General features: G+C 39.1%; 1 protein-coding gene across 1 annotated transcript; it reads right to left on the minus strand.

Annotated features, from left to right (window-relative positions):
* Positions 1-5,605: 5,605 nt before the first annotated feature.
* On the minus strand, positions 5,606-6,409 carry LOC149222355 (small ribosomal subunit protein uS9-like). Its single transcript, XM_089385388.1, has one exon. The coding sequence runs from the start codon at positions 6,228-6,230 to the stop codon at positions 5,805-5,807; it is 426 nt and encodes a 141-aa protein (XP_089241514.1). The 5' UTR covers positions 6,231-6,409; the 3' UTR covers positions 5,606-5,804.
* Between the last annotated feature and the right edge of the window lie 13,939 nt (positions 6,410-20,348).

A 20,348-nucleotide genomic window follows, 5' to 3' on the forward strand; every position in this document is an offset into this window, starting at 1 on the left:
ATAACACTATCATATAGATGAGGCAACTATGTCCTTTCGGTTTCAAAAGCTGTACTGATTCATGAATCCTCACATATTCTCTCTTCTCTCAGATAGGGCAGTATTCAGCAATTAATCTCCTTTAATGTACTTCTACAATTACAATGCAACACTTGATTACCAAATGTCACTTATATTTTCATAGAAATGACAAGAATATTCCATTGACTTTCAAGCTCTGCGCTCATTTATATATCACCAACTATTTCCATATAATATAATTATCTGATCTACTGAGCTCAAGGTCATTTTTAGTTGCAATTTGACAGTAACAAGCAACAAGTCCATTTTGCTGTATATTCAATATCAAGGTTTTGGCAACAGATAATAATTTCAGAAGATTGATGCTTACATGCCTCTCATCACACTATTCTAAGAGAACGTTTTGCAGTGTTGACCATCAACAGCAAATCAAAAGTGCACCTTGAGCAAATCCATAGTCCATCTCTGGCTGAAAAATAATCTCGTGTGAATAGACATTTTTTTCCACTTTAGCTTCAAAGATTGGGTTGACATTCCCCTACTCATCGCTATTCATATTCAATATTTTTACACACAACCTTGAAAATAAACATAACTAACATGCAAATCATGCAGGGTAAGGTTTCTGAACACAACTCACCACTTTCAGCAATTATTTTATAATTTAAACAAATTCAGTCAAGGTACCAACTGACACAGCTCAAACTCAGCTCTTATCAATCCCCAACAATGTGTTCAATTGATCCCTCTAAAGTTTCAGCTCAAAATTTGTGAAGCAAACTGTCTATCACACAACTTAGACAATTAGAGTTTGGCCTTTATATGAATCTCTCAAGACTACTGAGACAAAGAGTACAGAAACAAAAGCTCACTATAATTTTCTTGCCTCCCCTAACATAACAGAGCTACTAAATTCATACTATATCCCTAACTACCTTTGAATTTCTATTAGATATATTAAAACCCCTTAAAAGAACTAAATTGCATGCACCTAGTTGAAAAGGGTGTTAGCAGGATTCATGTGTTAAGGATTGAAAGCTTCCGATGGATTAGGCTAATGTCTGTTGCCAAATTTTAAATTTGGCTTTAGGCCCTATAACAAAAAAAAAATCTCTGGATGTGAAAATGTAAAAATCCAGTTCAAAGAAATTGCTTGTACCTAGTTGAAAAGGGTGTTATAGCAGCATGCATGTGTTAAGGATTCAAAGCTAATGATGGATTAGGCTAATGTCTGTTGTCAAAATTTAAATTTGGCTTTAGGCCCTATAACAAAAAAAAAAACCTCTGGATGTAAATATCCAGTTTGAAGAAATCTCCTTTCCTCAAATTTACAGATAATTCAATACAAAAGAAAACCTCCTTTTGAAAAGGAACTTTTGATTTACAGCAAGGTACACTGCCTGAGCCAATTCAGGTAAAATGCCCTTTTTTATGAATCTGTTAAATGCCTTTTTTATTGGCTCTCTAGCCTGTTTATTCTAAGCAAATGACTCTTTAGTTTAGAACAGATCTGTTGAATCACATTATCAGAATGCTGAAGCCCATAGATGAACATATTTGATGAGGGGAGACTAATATGTTGCAGTAGGTTACACCAAAGGCATTTTGATAAAATACCTAAGATCTGAAAGGCTAGCTAATGTATATTTTGATTTCTATTTTAAAAAATATCGAATATAAAATCTTTTTCTCTTGGGAAAAGAATTGACCGCACCTCATTCTACTTCTCTAACCTGTAAGTTAGCATGAAGCTCTTCTATAGTTCATATTATTCAGTGAGGCCAAGCTCAACTCTCTAATCCCTCTGATTTTCTTGAATGCTATGGGGCACAAGTTTCCAGAATGAGAACATGGGAATCTTGTGTATGGATCTCCAGAAGGCTGGAACTTACAATCAAATTTGCAAGTGGCAGCATGGGAGAAACAATAGTCTGTATATGTGTGTGTGATACATTTGAAAAAAAAAAATAGGGAAAGATAAGATAAGGCACAATAGGTATCTCCTAAATGCTCTTTAAAGCATGTGATTAATAATAAATATTTGAACAAATGCTAGGAATATAAAATTGCTCATGTAATATTAATATTATAAGGTGGAATTTGACCAAACAATAGAAGTTCCTGTTGAAGTTTCTTCTTTTAACAACTGCCAATATATTATAAAAAGATTTGACTTTGACCAGATCAACGAGGCCCAGTTAACCCAGCACTGATTAATCCAATTTATGGATAAATTTTGATATTGCCCTGGACTCTTTGAAACATAAACCAAAATGAGGCCACTGACAACAAATCAAAATAAAAAGATAAGTTAATAACAAACATACTCCACAGACTTGACACAGCAGCCATTAGAACAAAGGAGTTAAACACACATCCAGAAACAGAACAGACACCACTAAACCAGCAAATCAATGACTGGACGACTCAATGAGTGAAAAACACAAATTAACAAAAAACAGAAGTAGATTGGGTTCCATGCCATGACAGTATCAATGTTGCAGTTATCGTTATCGGGATAATATTGGCGAGGGGAAAAATCAGGAACTAATCACGAAATAATCATGAAAAAATCGAAAAATACAAAAATATTTATTTTTTTCAATTTTTTAATATCTAAAACATTTACAACATAAAATAAATACATTGACACATAAATATCATAAAGGAACTAATATATAAGATGTGTAACATCATTTCTAGTGCTACATCACACATAACAGTGAATCATGTCCTGAATAGTCGGTCCTGACTCCTGAGTCCCAACTCAAGCCTCAAAATATCAACAAAAATATAATAATGTATCTCATATCACGAGTCATAATGTCATATATAATGAAATGAACCAAATAACTAATATCACTAATTTCCTCTGCCCCTCTTGCGAGAAAATGCAATAGCTTTTCCTTTAAATGTAGATGCCAGTGGAGTTGGCAATGGACTCTGCTGTGCTCTAGAAGCTGAAAAACTAGGAGCTACAGGAAGTAGACCACGTCCTCTACTGGTGAGAGGGGTAGGTTGTGTCACCTCCTACTCGTCAAAAAATCAGCCAAAAAAAAAACTTTATTAAGATTTTTTCCCAATAAATCGCATTTTTTTCGGAAAAAACGCGATTATTTAAAGTTATTGTGATTTTTTGCGGAAAAAAATTAACATAAAAATCGGGCGATAATATTGCCAAACTCAAAAAATCGTGAGTTTCCGATATTATCGCTATAATATCACGATTTTCACAACACTGCTTTGTATTTGTCTGGCTGAAGTCTCCATAAATTCTGGAAATAATATGAAATGTCAGTTATTACCATCTCTGTAACTATGTTCAGTGAAGAGGAAATACAAATATATGTCCCTGTCAAAGTTATATTTTATGATCTGGTCATTTGTGGGTTTAAACACCTCTTATGCTGCTGTTAGAAAGTTCTGGAACACCAGCACAGTGCCTCGGTTAATTTTTATTAAAACACACAGAAGTACTGATATTGACTGACATAAATAATAAGGGGCACAAGTTCATTGATTCTAGTGTGGCTGAGCATGAATCTAGGCATAGAGCAAATTCTGGGCACTTCAATGTCCGTGGTAAAGTTATCTCGCACCCAGCCAAGTCTGCACACAGTTCAAGGTTCCTATACACTGTGTTGTCATTCTGTGTGTTTATTAACAGCGCAGCAATCTTTGTATTTGTCTTGCTGAAGTTTCCATATATTCTGGAAATAATATGAAATGCCAGTTATTACCATCTCTGTAACTATGTTCAGTGAAGAGGAAATACAAATATATGTCCCTGTCTGAGTTATATTTTATGATCTGGTCATTTGTGGGTTTAAACACCTCTTATATGCTGCTGTTAGAAAGTTCTGGAGAACACATACAGCACCGTGCCTTGGTTACTTTTTATTAAAACACACATAAGTACTCCTACAGCCATTGTCACCACAACTGTTTAACGAAATCCATAGGAGACAAACTCTGTAGAACTCAGAATTTGTTGGGTGAAATTAATATACATCCAGGGAGGCATATTACATAATTCCTTCTGTATTATTGCAATTTGCAACAAATTTGCAATTGAAACGTTCGAATAAATCAAGAGATCCAACCCTACTACAATCTCGACACTTTGCAATAGTAAAGGCGCATTTCTATATAATAGTATAACCATCATTTTGACAAATTTTGACAACTCCCCGAAAAGAAATCCATTTACACTTTATAGTTTCACATTTAGAAAGGTTAACTAATATTACTAACCAGCCTAAAAAGGGTTCATAAAAAAAAGGCAGCATGACAATCTTCAAGGACCTTTGAAATAAAAAATAATATTTTCAAAAAAAATAGCAAGAGAAACTTCCATGGTAAATAGAGACAAATGCCTCAAGAGTCAAAACCCGCTCAATATTTTAATTTTATATAATAAATTTATTTAAAACCCCACAAAAAGGGTTCATAAAAAAAGGCAGCATGACAATCTTCAAGGGCCTTTGAAATAAAAAGTAATATTTTAAAAAAAATAGCAAGAGAAACTTCCATGGTAAATAGAGACAAATGCCTCAAGAGTCAAAACCCGCTCAATATTTTAATTTTATATAATAAATTTATTTAAAACCCAACAAAAAAAAAAGATTAAGACCCCCCCCCCAAACCAAAAAAAAAAGATTACGACCCCCCCTTGCCTTTTTATTGTTTAGCGATTAGAAATTTTTGAGTACAAGCGCTCAATGGTTATCATACTTCTTATAACTGATCCTAGAGACTATAATAACCTCAAGCCTATGTTTACCTCGAACACAAAACGTAAAATTATATTAAGTCAATTTACGCTTATTATCATTCACTCCGTTAGGTGGAGGGACTTGACGTTACTTCAACAAGGTTTACGAGTTTCTAATTCTCACACAAGCAACCAGGCAATTGAGAAGAACCCATCTCAAGAAAAAACAGTGGAAGAATGTTTTCTTCAAATGACGCACGGAAACATTTATTGTTTCGTTATTTTTTATTGATCAGTTTCAACCGAGTTTTATCAACAGTTTCATTCCATTTTATTTCGCTTGCCCTTTTGTAAAATTAGGGCTTGCCAGAAATGCTCCAAAGGTTTGTTCCCATCAAATCTACAGATGGCGATTTTAGTGGAGTTAGCAAATTCTAATCTGAACTGAAATTTGTAAAACCAACCATGTCAATTGACCCAGAGTTTCATTGCAACCTCTTCCATACTTACGTTACATCTACAAATAGTTAGAACTGATAATGCAATAGACACAATGCACCTATTTCTTAGATAACGGCCCGCACAGAACAGGAGATGATTTCCCCTGAACCGTGCCAAGCCCCTCTAATAATATCCTTAAAAACCGGCCTGATCAAGCCACTTCTTATTCAAATAAACTGTGAACGGAGAGCGACATCAAATTTTCGATTTCAATAGAACTAGCAAATCTCAACAAAAATAGATAAATATCTAAATCTCGCAAATGTTTTTCATTTTCCAGCGAACAGATTTAGCTAAACACATAAGTTCAAGGGATAAACATAAACATAACATTTAAGAGATCATTACAAAAGAAACTCCAAACAAGAATTAAACAAAAATAAGCGTTATATTTCGGCTCTCATAAGTTCAAAACCTGGTATGCTTGCAAAAGTTGCAGCAAACATGCAAATATCCCAAAACCCTAAACTTTAGGATGACCTTAAATGAAAATAATCAAGTTGATTTCCAGAATATAAAAAACTGACTCAACAACCCTAACAACAAAAATACCACGACATGTAGGACTTCAACGGTAGGACTTCTGGAAACGAGCACGAGCACCACGACCTCCGAACTTCTTCGGCTCGCAGCGCCTTGGATCAGCCACCAGCAGAGTCCTGTCATACCTGACGAGAATATCCTTTATCTCCTTCTTCGACTGCTCGTCCACGTACTTCTGGTAAAAGGCAACCAGTGCTTTCGCAATGCTTTGCCTAATGGCGTAGATCTGCGAAGTGTGCCCTCCTCCTTTCACTCTGATTCTCATATCCACGCCAGCGAAGCGATGGCGTCCCAATAGAAGAATGGGCTCGAATGCCTTGTAACGAAGAATCTCAGGTTCAATCAACTCAATGGGGCAGCCATTGATCTTGATCAAACCTCGGCCCCGCTTGCAGTATGTCACGGCTACGGCCGTCTTCTTCCGACCGAAGCACTGAACGGAATCCGTCATTGTTGAATGGTTGCTGCTGATGCTCCTCTCTGTCGGTCTCTCTCTGGTTTCCCTGTGACCTTCAGCACTCCAATCCCATGCGAAACAATCTCCAAACACAAGCTAGACTAAGTAACTTGGGTTTTCAAAACCCTAACCCTAGAAACTACACACTATGTTCTTAACCTATGTTTAGAGTTTGTAAACAACGGCTGTTTGAGGGTTTGTTTATGGTGGGTTATTTAATTCGTCAAGTGGAGCTTATAAAGGGCGGAAACATGAATCGGCGAAACCATAAAATGGAGGCGTGTAGGTTGTTAGTCCCCGCCGTTAGGCCAAAGTATTATAGTGATCTATGCATCATAGGGGATTTAAGTTTTCAATGATACTTTAATTTAATCAAAGTTGCTAAATTAAAGTTGATGGCAGATATAAGTTTTTCAGATTAATTATATTGTTAAGATTGATCGATATTTTGAACTAATTAATGTGGTTGGAAATGTTGATCAAATTTAACAATGTGATTAATCTGAAAGACTTATATCTACATTGTTGATGGCAGATATAAGTTTTTCAGGTTAATTATATTGTTAAGATTGATCGATATTTTGAACTAATTAATGTGGTTGGAAATGTTGATCAAATTTTAACAATGTGATTAATCTAAAAGACTTATATCTACATTATGGATCGCAAAAGTCTTAGATCTAATAAAGTTGATCGTTTAAAATATTAATAATATTTTATTTTTATTTATTTATTTATTATTTTTATTATTGGTTATAAAAATATGAAAGTTTATTTTCCCTCATAGTACATAGATGATGATATTTCTCTGATAGTACATAGATGATGATTTAAAAATAATATTATAGGAATGTTGGTGTAATCTTCATAGTGGAAGTGTCCATTAAATGTGATTTACATTTACATGCTTTGTAATGATCACAAAGGGTATGATGATCAACGATGTTATCCCCATAGAGGACTACATGAGCCACCACCTAATCTACTTAATTTTCTATTAGTGAGGTAATTATCAAGTTATGAACCTATTTACTAATATGTCTCCCGTGACTACGAGATGGGTGCATGATCCAGGTGGATATTGGTGGCCACCTGCCAAGTCCACCTGGACCCCCACCATTGTTCCTCTCAACATTTTCAGTTTCCTTAATTATAGCGCAGTTTACTATTTTTAGCAGTTTTTCGGGTCCTAAACTTCTGGAGCCGTTTTGAGGCCCGAAACGACGTTTTTTGGGAAATCTACCTCTGCGGTTTTTTAGTTCAAAAAATCGTCTTTTCCGTCGTAGTCCTTAGAGAGATCTTTCCAACAAGCTATCATGCGCGTCAAACGGAGATCGTATGCCAAAGTTACGACCCCGGGAAGTTGATGTACCAATTTACCCAAACGGGGCCCATAGTTTGGCGTTTCATCTTGTAGGGTTAGGTTTTGGAATGTTAAGGGTTTTCCATTGTTTCTCAACAATAAATAGGCCTTCGAGCCTCATTGTAAGACAGTTCAGAGACATGTAGCCACCACATCTCTTCTCAGAGATAAGCTACCATCACCCTAGTTGGTTTATTTCCATTACTGTTTGTAAGCATATTTCAGTATTTTACATTAATGAAGTGAAGTATTATTTCCGCTGCATATTTGTGTTTATGGTTATCTCTGTGTTTTATTGTGTTCCTGTTTAAATCTGGATCAGTGATATCAGAGCAGTCTGTTTTTTCTCTGTTTTTCTTTGCATGTCCCCAACGAGGTCGGAATATCAGGAGTTGGGGCTTGAACTGGTCGAACCGTTGCAAGACCAGCCTCGCAAATCCCGACGGCCTCCCATGGCAGATGAGAAGAAAGACGAGGGGGCAGGAGATCCTATCAAAATCTTGCTCGAAGAAGCCCTCGAGCGACAACAAAACGCGATGATGGACAACTTTGCCCATATCCTTCAGCGGCTATCCAAAAGCGATGCATCGGCTTCGAACAGCTTCTCTGGAAATGCCACGCCCTTTAAGGTACAAGTTAATTTTGAAATCCCCATATTCGAGGGTCAGATAGATGCCGGTGTCGTAGATAAATGGTTAAATCTGCTAGAGGGTTATTTTTTCGTTCATGAATTTTCGAGTCGGGAAAAGATTGTTTTCGCTCTTCTCAAAGCAGCCCCCCACGTCAAGGACTGGTGGGAAACCTACTGCGAGCAGAAGGATGAAAATACTGACTCACTATTTTCAGTTGCACCCACTTGGAATTCATTCTGGGATGCCATCAAGGAGCAGTACTACCCTGTCGGAACCTATGAGGATGAATACATAAAGTGGACCACGCTACGGCAGGGAAGGGACCAAGATGTGTCGGAGTTCACCAATCTTTTCCATACCCTTCGCACAAAGTTGGGTATCAAGGATACAGAGCAGCATTTGATACTCAAATACTGCGGCTGCCTGCACAAGTACATCCAAGAAGAAATAGAATTCCTGAACATCTCCTCGCTTGGCACAGCATACCGATATGCTGTCAAGGTCGAGCAGAAGTTTAAACAAAAGAAGCGCGACTTTGGATCTGCGAATCTGAAGCAAGGGAAAGGTGCCCCTAAACCACAGAACAAAGGACAAAGCCAAGGCGGGACAGCCCAAGACAACCCGCCAAAGCTGCAAGCAAAGAACAGCGCCGCAAAGCCAAAAAAGGACACGGGAAAATGGTGTGAGTTCCATAAGAGCTCCACTCACAACACAAGTGAGTGTCGAGCCAAGCAGTCACTGGTGGCTGAGCTAAAGGTTTCAGAATCAGATGCATGTTCCGACTCTGAGTCAGAACCCGACAAAGGGAATGACAAAGGGAAGCAGATCATTGATGCGGATCCCAATGCGACTGTTGCTACTGCCAAGATCCAGAAAAATGAACCTGAAGATCCAGAGGAGGAGGAGCGTCTCTTCCACTCCCAGATGTGGGTAAAAGGCTCCCCGCTACAGTTCATTGTCGATAGCGGGAGCCAAAAGAACCTCATTTCGGCAGAAGTCGTGAAGCGGTTGGGCTTACCGACCACAGCACATCCACAACCATACACCATCGGGTGGCTTCACCAAGGACGAGATCTTCGCGTGAGCCAGCAGTGTCGCCTTCCATACAACATCAAGCCCTTCACGGATGAGGTATTATGTGACATTGCTCCCCTTGAAGTTTGTGATGTATTATTAAGACAACCATACTTGTGGAAGCGACATGTTGTGTATGAATCAAGGCCCCGTGCTGTTATCATTACATTGGGAAATAAGTTGTACACGATACCAGAGGTAGCACCGCCTACCGCCATCTCTTTGACCACTGCAAAACAATGCAGTAAGCTCATTTCCAAAACTGGGAAATTTGTTTTCCTAATGATACGCCCTCAATGAAAGAAGAAGACGGTGGCCACGACCTCCAGACAAGGCCCCTCTACACGACAGCTACAGATGGACAAGGTCGTGGCAGAGTACGAGGACATCTTCACCTCCCCTGCAGGGGTTCCTATACACTGTCAGGTCAAGCACTCCATCGATCTGACCCCAGGTGCACCGCTACCCAATGGACCAATTTATTGGCGCTCCGTTCTGGAGAATGATGAAATCAAGAGGCAAATTCAGGAGCTACTGCAGAAAGGTCACATCCGTCCGAGTTCATCGCCTTGTGGGAGCCCAATCGTGTTGGTACAGAAGAAGGATGGGACTTGGAGACTCTGTATTGACTATCGGGCGCTGAACAAGATCACTGTCCGTAATAGGTACCCGATCCCGCGGATTGATGACCTCCTGGACCAACTAAAGGGGGCAAAATATTTCAGCAAGATCGATCTGAAGTCAGGATATCACCAAGTGCCAATCGAACCCTCTGATGTGTGGAAGACTGCCTTCAAAGCCAAGGAGGGCCTTTTCGAATGGTTGGTGATGCCTTTCGGATTGACGAATGCTCCTGCAACCTTCATGAGGCTAATGGATGACATCTTGCGTCCATTCACCAACTCATTTGTAGTGGTATACTTGGATGACATTCTGATCTTCAGCCAGAGTTGGGAAGAGCACCTCCACCACATCCGACAGGTACTCCAAACACTGCGGCAACACAAGCTATGTGCCAATTTGGAGAAATGCACTTTTGGCATGACCCAAGTTCAATATCTGGGATACATTATTGATGAACAGGGGGTGCATGTGGATCCAGCCAAGATCCAAGTCATTCAAGATTGGCCATCTCCAACCACTCTGACAAAGCTCTGCAGCTTCCTAGGTCTTGCCAACTTTTACCGCAGGTTCGTGTTGGGGTTTTCTCATATCACTTGGCCCTTGAGTCAAGTCACCAAGGGAGGAGCGAAAGCGAATTTTTTTTGGTCTGAATCCCAATAGAAGGCATTCATAGAGTTGAAAGATCGACTCTGCACAGCACCCGTGCTTGCGTTACCAGATTTACAACAACCATTTGAGGTCGAGACAGATGCCTCTGACTATGCTATTGGGGCAGTCCTTACTCAACACGGGCATCCAGTGGCATATCACAATGAAACACTTTCAGACATAGTCCGGAAGTATCCCACGTATGATAAAGAGATGTATTCCATTGTGCAGGCTTGTCGACAATGGAAGCATTACATTTTGGGGAAGGAAACGGTCATCCACACAGACCACCGACCCCTGCAGTTCATACAGACCCAAGGGAAATTGCAGAATGATCGCCATCAGAAGTGGTCTACATACCTGCAACAGTTCCATTTGAATATCAAGTATAAGAAGGGCAGCACCAATAATGTTGCAGATTGCCTCAGTCGACCACCGATCATGGCATTGACCACTGTGCTCAACTCTTGTGGGCACAAGACTTCTGATTGGTCACATCTCTACAAAAGTGACCCAGAATTCGGCCACACATACCAGACACTCTTGGAGGGTCGGCATGTTCCAGATTTTCACCTCCAGGATGCCTTGTTATGCCATCTGGGTCACCTTTGTGTTCCTTCAAGCGAGCGTGCCAAGGTGATTTGGGAAGCACACTATAGTCAAGCTGCTGGTCATTTCGGGGTCGAGAAAACAGTGGCAGTGCTGCAAAAGTATTTCTATTGGCCGAATCTTCGACAGGATGTTGGGAAGTACATCAGATCATGTACTGCATGTGCTATTGCCAAACCGACCATCAAGAAGCAAGATCTCTATACCCCACTGCCTACCCCTAGCCAACCTTGGGAATCCATCTCCATGGATTACATGTCCGGCCTTCCTTCCACTAAGCATGGAAATGACTGTGTTTTTGTAGTCGTTGACAGGTTCTCGAAGATGGCCATCATGGCGGCCTGCAAGAAGAACATCACAGCAAAAGCCACTGCTAAACTCTTTTTTGAACGAGTGTGGGTGCACTTTGGGATCCCACAGTCTATCATCTCAGATCGGGACAGTCGGTTCCTCAGTACATTTTGGTCCAGTCTTTGGTCAATGTTGGACACCAAACTCACTAAGTCCACCGCCTTCCATCCTCAAACTGATGGCCAGACAGAGGTTGTCAATAGGATGATTGTACACATTCTGAGCATGTACAACTCAAAGCATCCACGCACATGGGACGAGAGCCTCCCCTATGTTTAGCATAGCTACAACCGAGCTCTTCACAGCTCCACTGGCCACAGACCTTTTCAGGTGGGCTTGGGATTCCATCCATTATGCCCCATTGATGTGGCCATGCCATTTGCAGCTACTCACACAGATTCAGCTCATGTCCAGTCCGAAACAAACAAGGCAACCAGCTTCATTGAGCACATCCAACATATTCGCCAGCAGGTCCATGACATTCTGGAGAAATCAAATGCCAAGTTCAAGCAGCGACATGATCAACATCGAGTGCCACACAAGTTCCAGGTGGGTGACAAAGTCTGGTTGCATTTACAAAAGGAACGCTTTACTGGAGGCTATCGGAAACTGAGACCGCTCCGATATGGTCCCTACACCATTACTAAGGCTATGGGAGACAATGCATTTGAACTCAGCATTCCCCCATTCCTCGGCCTGCACCCAGTGTTCAATGTGGACCGCCTTCGACCATACTTTCCACCATTGCTAGATACATCCGACATTGCAGAACAGCTCACACCCACAGAATTAAATCCAGATTGCATGGAACAAGCTGCAACTGATCGAATCATGGACACACAGATCAAGAATACTCGCCAACAAAATATTCAACTGTATCGAGTTGTCAAAGCAGGCCAACTCCTTCACAATGGCAAGTGGCTCACCAGGGACCAAGTTCAGCAAAAGTTTCCCCATCTCATGGAGGAACTCAACGCAATAGGGACCATTGCTTCCTAAGGGGGGAGGAATGATCCAAGTAGATATTGGTGGCCACCTGCCAAGTCCACCTAGACCCCCACCATTGTTCCTCTCAACATTTTCAGTTTCCTTAATTATAGCGCAGTTTACTATTTTTAGCAGTTTTTTCGAGTCCTAAACTTTTGGAGCCGTTTTGAGGCCCTAAACGACGTTTTTTGGGAAATCTACCTCCACTATGTTTTAGATAAAAAATCGTCTTTTTCGTCGTAGTCCTTGGAGAGATCTTTCCAACGGGCTATCATGCGCGTCAAACGGAGATCGTATGCCAAAGTTACGACCCCGGGAAGTTGATGTACCAATTTACCCAAACAGGGCCCATAGTTTGGCGTTTCATCTTCTAGGGTTAGGTTTTGGAATGTTAAGGGTTTTCCATTGTTTCTCAACAATAAATAGGCCTTCGAGCCTCATTGTAAGACAATTCAAAGGCATGTAGCCACCACATCTCTTCTCAGAGATACGCTACCATCGCCCTAGCTGGTTTATTTCCATTACTGTTTGTAAGCATATTTCAGTATTTTACATTAATGAAGTGAAGTATTATTTCCGCTGCATATTTGTGTTTATGGTTATCTCTGTGTTTTATTGCGTTCCTGTTTAAATCCGGATCAGTGCAAATCAATTATCTCACTACATAATCACGGACCACAGTAATTAGGATCTCAAAATGTAAGAAAACTAGTGATGCACTCAATAATATAGGGGATGCAAGCAATAGTATAGGGGGATATTAAACCTTTGGTTAAAGAATTCAACATGGAGCCGGCTTTCATTATTAGATGGAACCTATGCATGGCACTCATCCTTCATTATGAGACAAGTAACAAAAGGTTAAGTCATGAATATGTTCTATGTTTCATTCATCTCCTTTAGTAGTACATCACAATACACCTATTCACGATGGGAACATAGACATGGAGAAAAACTATACTAAAGCAATGTAAAAAAAAATAAAAAAATCATATATATTTAATAACATTTATTATTGAATAATTTGTCTTTCCCCACTCTAGATTTTAGAGCTACATGGTCCATTCATGGTTGTCCAAGAGTCTCTAAACCCAAAGACATACAGGAACAATACCTAATACATTTTTAATGATTGGTAGTTTAAAATATAAGTAAAACATGGTAGTTGGAGCCAAAAAAAACTATTGAGTAACAAAAAAAAAAAAATGTCGTGAACTCCATCTGTTTATGGTGGTGCAAGATGCTTTGATGCTTGGTAGTTACTTTTTTTTTGCATCACTTCATCTAGTTTATTTTATTTACTTTACTAATAATTGCATATAATCTAAGTTTAGTTAATCAAATTTCCTTGAAAGAGTTTTATCAAAGGATCTTGCACCACCATAAAGGGATGGGGTTGAAGACAGACTATTTTTTTTACTCCATACTTGTTTGGGCTTCAACTACCATGTTTTACTTATATATATATTTGTCAATTGGGGTTACCCAATAGTTGGGCAAAATGGTTGTCATCGTTCCCACCAATGATCAAATCCCCGCAAGTGACATGATGAGCTATAATACCTTAATAATTATTGTTGTAATGGTTGTGTGCTTATGAATATTGCTGTATTAGTTTCGAACCTTGTGAACTCTTAAGTGGGTATACCTGTGGGTTGTCTTGGTTCCAAAAACCTCGCTCTAGCCTCTTGCTGAGAGGGAGGTTGATATATTTCCTTGAAAAAAATATAACAATGTATATTTTCTCTAGTTCCACCAAGTACTTATCCATTTACTTATTGGGTGAGAGAGTATCTTGTTTAACAAAAATATGAAGTACTTAAACTCTACATGCTTTGCAAGCCAAAGACTCATTTTTTTCCCTTCTCTAAAGGCATGAAAGCGAGATAAAGGATGACTAGTGAATTTGTTGATGTTAAGAGAATATAAGGATTGACCATAGCCTTCATGTTGTTGTACCATGTATTCAACATTTTCCTATAATGGACGCATAACTAATTCCCTTGTAATTCTCTTCATTTTATTTATGTGAGAACCAAGAATCACATAACTCACCTCTTGTCAAATAAGAGATGCGATTAGTTAGAAATCGTTCATCAATGACCAAAATAGCTAATTAATCAAGCACTTAGTCAATCTACCTAGAAGAATCCCTAGTGTGATAAGTTATAAAATAAATACAACTTGAGGCCCAATTTTAACATAGGACATTATTTTAAAAACTTACCATGAAGCAAGCAATGAACCTCTTGGGCTTCATGAACAAATGAAAATCTAAATGACATGCATAAATCACATTTATATATTTAGCAACATATGTTTTTCCATGAAAGAAGATAATTAACCATCTTTTTGTAGAATTATAAACATTAGACGTGTGCCCTTCCATGATAATGACTTGTGAACTTGGAAATTCCCATAACATGGTTGATGTTGCAATTGTAATGCATGTGGGCTATGAACATGGAAAAGACAAAGGCATTCAATATGAATCTCAAACTAAATAAGTCAACCCTACCTTCAAACCTTCCAGAAAAAGTTTGAGGCATCAAATAGCATTTTTGGGGGTGTGAAACTATTATGCTTAAGCATAGCACCTTTCAGTGCTATTATACACACATATACCTTTCCAATGGCGCAAGAATTGTCTCAATCGGAGCTTGTATGCAAAAATTATGTCACTCAAATGTTGACCTTCCTGTTTTGACCACCATAAGCTGAGATGATGTCATGTCAGCCCCCATTATTCATAGAAAAGAGGCTAGCCATGTGATCATGGTAAAGAAAACTCTAGAAAAGTACATATTTTAACTCTAGTTAAGAATTGAAGGAGTCAAATTTAACCACTAGTAGGCTATCGGGCCATATTATAATCAATCCACTAAGAGGAAAAGGGGTTTCATTCTATTTAGTGCATTTTGTTCCATGGATGAGTACAATAGCTGAGAGTGGATAGGGAGAGAGACAAAACAGGGGGCTTGTGCAATGTAGCAACCCATGACCCGCAAGCCTCACTTCTTTATACTTGCAGTTTTTTCCATTTAGAGAAAGAGAGTGGAGTGACCTCACCTTCCAACTGGGTTTTCTTCATGAAAGGGTTTCCTACATTATATCTTTATCTTAATTTGTAGTTTTTGAACCTTATTTCTCTATTCTCTATTTTTGCGTATTTTATCTATTACAAGTGTAAGCATAGCACAGTGATTAATGAATCCATATATCTAAGGAGAAGTTAACCCTCGTAGTGTAGATTTTGGAGAAATTAGGAGAAGAGACCCCAAAGGGAATCTATAAATAAAAGAGAGGAGATTCATTTCTATGATCATGGTTTATGGATATTTTTGTTTGTGAGTTGAGGCTTGTGATGATTTTAAGGCCCTTTTCTTTTTTATTAGTTTCAGTGGTGAAAGATTCCACCCTAGCCAATTCCTCTCTCTATTTTGTTTAACATATTTTTCCTAATCAATCTTTCATCTAATTTTGGCAAGCAAGGAAGGATATTTGTGGAATGATTGATCCAAGGAGAAATATTGAAGCATCGAGGTCTGTCTAAGAAAATTTTACGGTAGAAAAGACCTTATTATGAGTCCCAAGCAACTCTTTTGTGGCAGCACAAGCCTATTCACAAAAATACAAGGCAACGGGAGTCTGCCAGCAACAAATTAAGCCAAGGCATGCAAAAAAGGTTCCCTGAATAGCAAGGGCAATTGAGGGCTGAAACTCAGGTTTGTGATAACAATCCATTGGAAAGTGAGTAATATGAGACAAACGAAGTCATCAAGGGTAGCAAAGCTTACTACCTAAGGCAACATGAGTCTCTGAAGTCATATCTCTATAACAACAAGGTCTTTCACATTATGCTAGCAACGAGGTCTCATCTCATTGATGTGGCCCATTTTTGGGGTTTTTTAGCAATGTCATATTTTGGAACCCTTTAGTTGAGGCAGCGTAGGGTTGGAACCCTCCTTTCTGTGGTAGTGAGGGTCTCGAGGCAAGGAAGGTCCTCTGTGATGGATAACATAGCATTGTAGGTGGTTCTTAAGGCAGAAGGGGTATTTTCTAAAATATTGTAAGTGAACTAAAGGTAGAATAGATATACATTGTTAGAGAAATAAGGAATAAGGTTACAATTGTAAGTTGAATAACCCTACTATACTAATTGATGAACTTCTAAATCATTTAATTGTGTGGGATAATTGACTGATTTGTAGTGTGCTAGTGGAATTAATTATTGTTGAATTTCTTATGTATGTCCTTGTACATTCAATAAATACATTGTTTAATGTTATAAATTGATGGCCATTGTGCTACTATTGTGAAATACAATTTAGTCGTGTTATTCGAAACCCTAGCTAAAAAAAAATTGCACCCTAAGGATAAAATTTTCCTAGGGATATCAGAATGGTATCAGAGTTATGCATCCTACCACCCTATGAGCATGTGAATTCTATATGTTTCTAGAAGATATAGAAAATGTTACAATCAAGAGGAAGAGGGTTACTCATAGCTCAACCATGGAAGAAAGGGAAGAATAAGAAAACCCTTTTGGCATCTTAAATGAGCTATCAAGGGGGAAATAATAGTTAATCCAAGGGGTCTAACAAATAGCCCAATTGTTAGCACAAGGGCAATGGAAGATGGCCCAAGGATGATCTAGATTTATGAAGGAACGAAATGAAATACAGATATGAACATAAACACAGAGATACAGTGAAAACATAACTTCAATTCATTAATAACAAAGTATTGAAAATTGTTTACATGCAAAATGGAAATAAACTAGCTCAAGCGATGGTAGGTTATCTTTTAGAAGAGATGTGGTGGCTACAAGTCTTATGAACTATGTTATAATGAGGCTAGAAGGCCTATTTATTATTGGGAAACAATGGAAAACGCTAAACATCCAAAAACCTAACCCTAGGAGATGAAACACCAAAAGTTTGTGGGCCCGTTGGGTTAAATTGGTACATCAACTTCCCAGGGTCGTAACTTTGGCATACGATCTTCGTTTGACATGTACGATACCTCGCTAGAAAGGTCTATTCGAGGACTACAACTTTCCACTACAAACCCCTATTGTAAATTATTAGTTTGCTTGTTTTCTGGAAGAAGAAAAAAATGTCATTTAGGGCCTCAAAACGGCTTTAGAAGTTCAGGACTCGAAAAAACTGTCAAAAATAATAAATTGTGCTACAATCAAGGAAACTAAAAGAAACAATGGCGTGGGTCCAAGTGAAATAGGTGGGTGGCCACCAATATCTAACTAAATTAGGTGCCCCCCCCAAAAAAAAAGAAGCAATGGTCCCCATTGCATTGAGTGCCTCCATGAGAAGGGGAAACTTTTATTGAACTTGGTCCCTAGTGAGCCACTTGCCATGGTGTAGGAGTTGGCCAACTTTGACAACCCAATACAGTTGGATCTTATGTTGGCAAGTGTTCTTGATCCGCGTGCCAATGATCCGATCAGTTGTGGCGTGTTCTATGCAATTTGGGTTTAGCTTTGTTGGTGTGAGTTTTTTTGCAATGTCTAATGTGTCCAGTAATGGTGGAAAGTATGGCCGAAGGTGGTCCACATTGAACATTGGGTGTAAGCCAAGGAATGGGGGAATGTTCATCTCAAAAGCATTGTCTCCCACAACCTTCGTGATGACGTAAGGTGCATATCAGAGTGGTATGAGCTTCCGATGAACTCTGGTAAGGTGTTCTTTCTGCAAATGCAACCAAACTTTGTCACCCACCTGAAACTTCAGTGGCACTCGGTGTTAATCATGTCACTTCTTGTACTTAGTATTGGACTTCTCTAAGATGTCATGAACCTGTTGGAAGATGTGTTGGATGTGTTCAATAAACTTGATTGCTTTATCAACCTCGGATTTTGATGTAGAAGCATGAGACTTGGAGGGAAAATCTTCAAATTTATTCCAAAAATACAAAACAGTCTACAAGCAAAGGAGTGGGATCCTTTAGCCATCAATTTCCTTGTTTTTCTAGTTTAGCCTAGAGATAGAATCTAGGAATAAATCATGATGTAATAAAGTTAAATAGTTAAGCCATAGTGGAGGTTCTCGAGGAGAATACCTCGCTGAACAGATAGGATTAGTTAAGCAAAGTAGAGGTTCACGAGGAGGATGTCTCGCAGAACTGATAGTTGTATTAAATAAAGCCCCTGTTTTAGGATCTGGTTGTTAATACGAACCAGTATATATGTAATTTGGATGCTATTGTAATAGGATTTGGACCGCATACTTTTAGTGCATATTTCTTAAAGGAAGAGGGGATTCTCTGTGTATTTGGTCGATCCCGGAGGCGTGGTGCCCTCCAAAAACATTTATGTGCATCTAAATTGATATTTGCTTGTTGACTGGTATTGATGTGTATATTCGGGTTTGTTTCTTTTCCTCTGAGTCTTAATATCAGTGATTTGGCCTTATTTTCCAATTAACACTTCGGTTGAAGCCATTGGACTATGTTTCCATCATATAGGCGAGCTTTGGCTTCTTTATTTGCATTACGGAGTTCTGCAGGCAAAACTCCATTTTACACAGGAAAATCATGAAAAGACTCTGCCAGAATGGAGTTCCGGACCTGAAATCTTATTATATCTAGCTCATACCCATATCGGGTCTGAAACAATATCGCATCGCAGAACTATAGTGGAGAGGAACTAACCCTTTAGACCGCTGAAATCTGATAGTACAATACTACCGGACCTGAAATGTTATTGAAGATGGCTTATAGTATATCAAGTACGTAATAAGGGTCGCATTGCAAGCCTTTAACGAGAAGGCTTAGCGTATCGGAATCATCGATTGCAATTGCCGATGATAGCCACGTGTTATATCGCATCGGGGTTATTGGAGTGTTATGTGTGTTCTGTTCTTTGAAATTGTTGATAGCGATTGCAATAGTGTATTAACGTTCCCTTTGAAAAAACCCCACCGATAGTGTTATTCCATTTCTTTGGAATAAAGCCCCGCCGACTGTGTATTTTGCGTATTAACGCATTTTCTTTGGTTTACAGCGCCGATAGTGTAATTTACGCTATTTGCATTATTTCCACCCAAAAGCCCTGCCGATAGTGTATTTTATAATTCCTATGGAATTATAGTTCCGATAGAAGAAAAGAGGCTTTAAGAGATAAATTGTGCCAATAACTAGGGTTGGGGTGATTAAAGGGGTAAGAGTGGTGATTTTGAAGAAAAAGGGATTTTTTATAACAGTCAGTCTAGAAATAGATGACTAATACTCCAGTGAGAGAAGAAGAAGGGTTTCAGCCAAAATTAGAGGAAATTATATCAGGATTTGGGTGTTTTTCTATATCGCGTGCACCTAGGCCACCATTAGTGGTATCACAACAACCTTTTGACACTGAATTGAATCTCATAAGTGGAAGAAGTAAAGTTAATATGGCTTTTAGAGTTGGACGAGGACGTGATAGAAGAGGACGGCCAGTTGCAAACGCTGAAGTAATGGAAGCTGTGCAACAAATGCAAGCAAGGTTGGAGGCATTAACAACAGGGAGAAATGTAGATGATGGGGATGTTAGTGAACCTGAGGTTGAAGCTGAAGGAGAGGAGGAAGTTGTAGAAGTTACTCATGAGATGAGATTCTTCCAGTCAGTGTTGAGATCCACAGATAGGCCAAAGACTGAGGTTTCAATATATGAAGGAGGACTGGATCCAGAAGAATTGATACACTGGATTAATGGCATGGAGAAATTCTCTGACTATGAAGAAACAGAAGATGAGAAGAAAGTAAAGTTTGCTGTAACCAAGCTAAAAGGCGATGCAGCGCTTTGGTGGGATGGAGTGCAGGCAGAAAGAA

This window comes from Pinus tabuliformis, chromosome Q (genome assembly GCF_031772625.1).
Source record: "Pinus tabuliformis cultivar Carrire ecotype Pingquan chromosome Q, CPIR1, whole genome shotgun sequence".
Taxonomy (NCBI): domain Eukaryota; kingdom Viridiplantae; phylum Streptophyta; class Pinopsida; order Pinales; family Pinaceae; genus Pinus; species Pinus tabuliformis.

Bases quoted from the DNA above. Each gene is read 5' to 3' on its own strand.
- LOC149222355 (XM_089385388.1), bottom strand. From the start codon at position 6,230: ATGACGGATTCCGTTCAGTGCTTCGGTCGGAAGAAGACGGCCGTAGCC.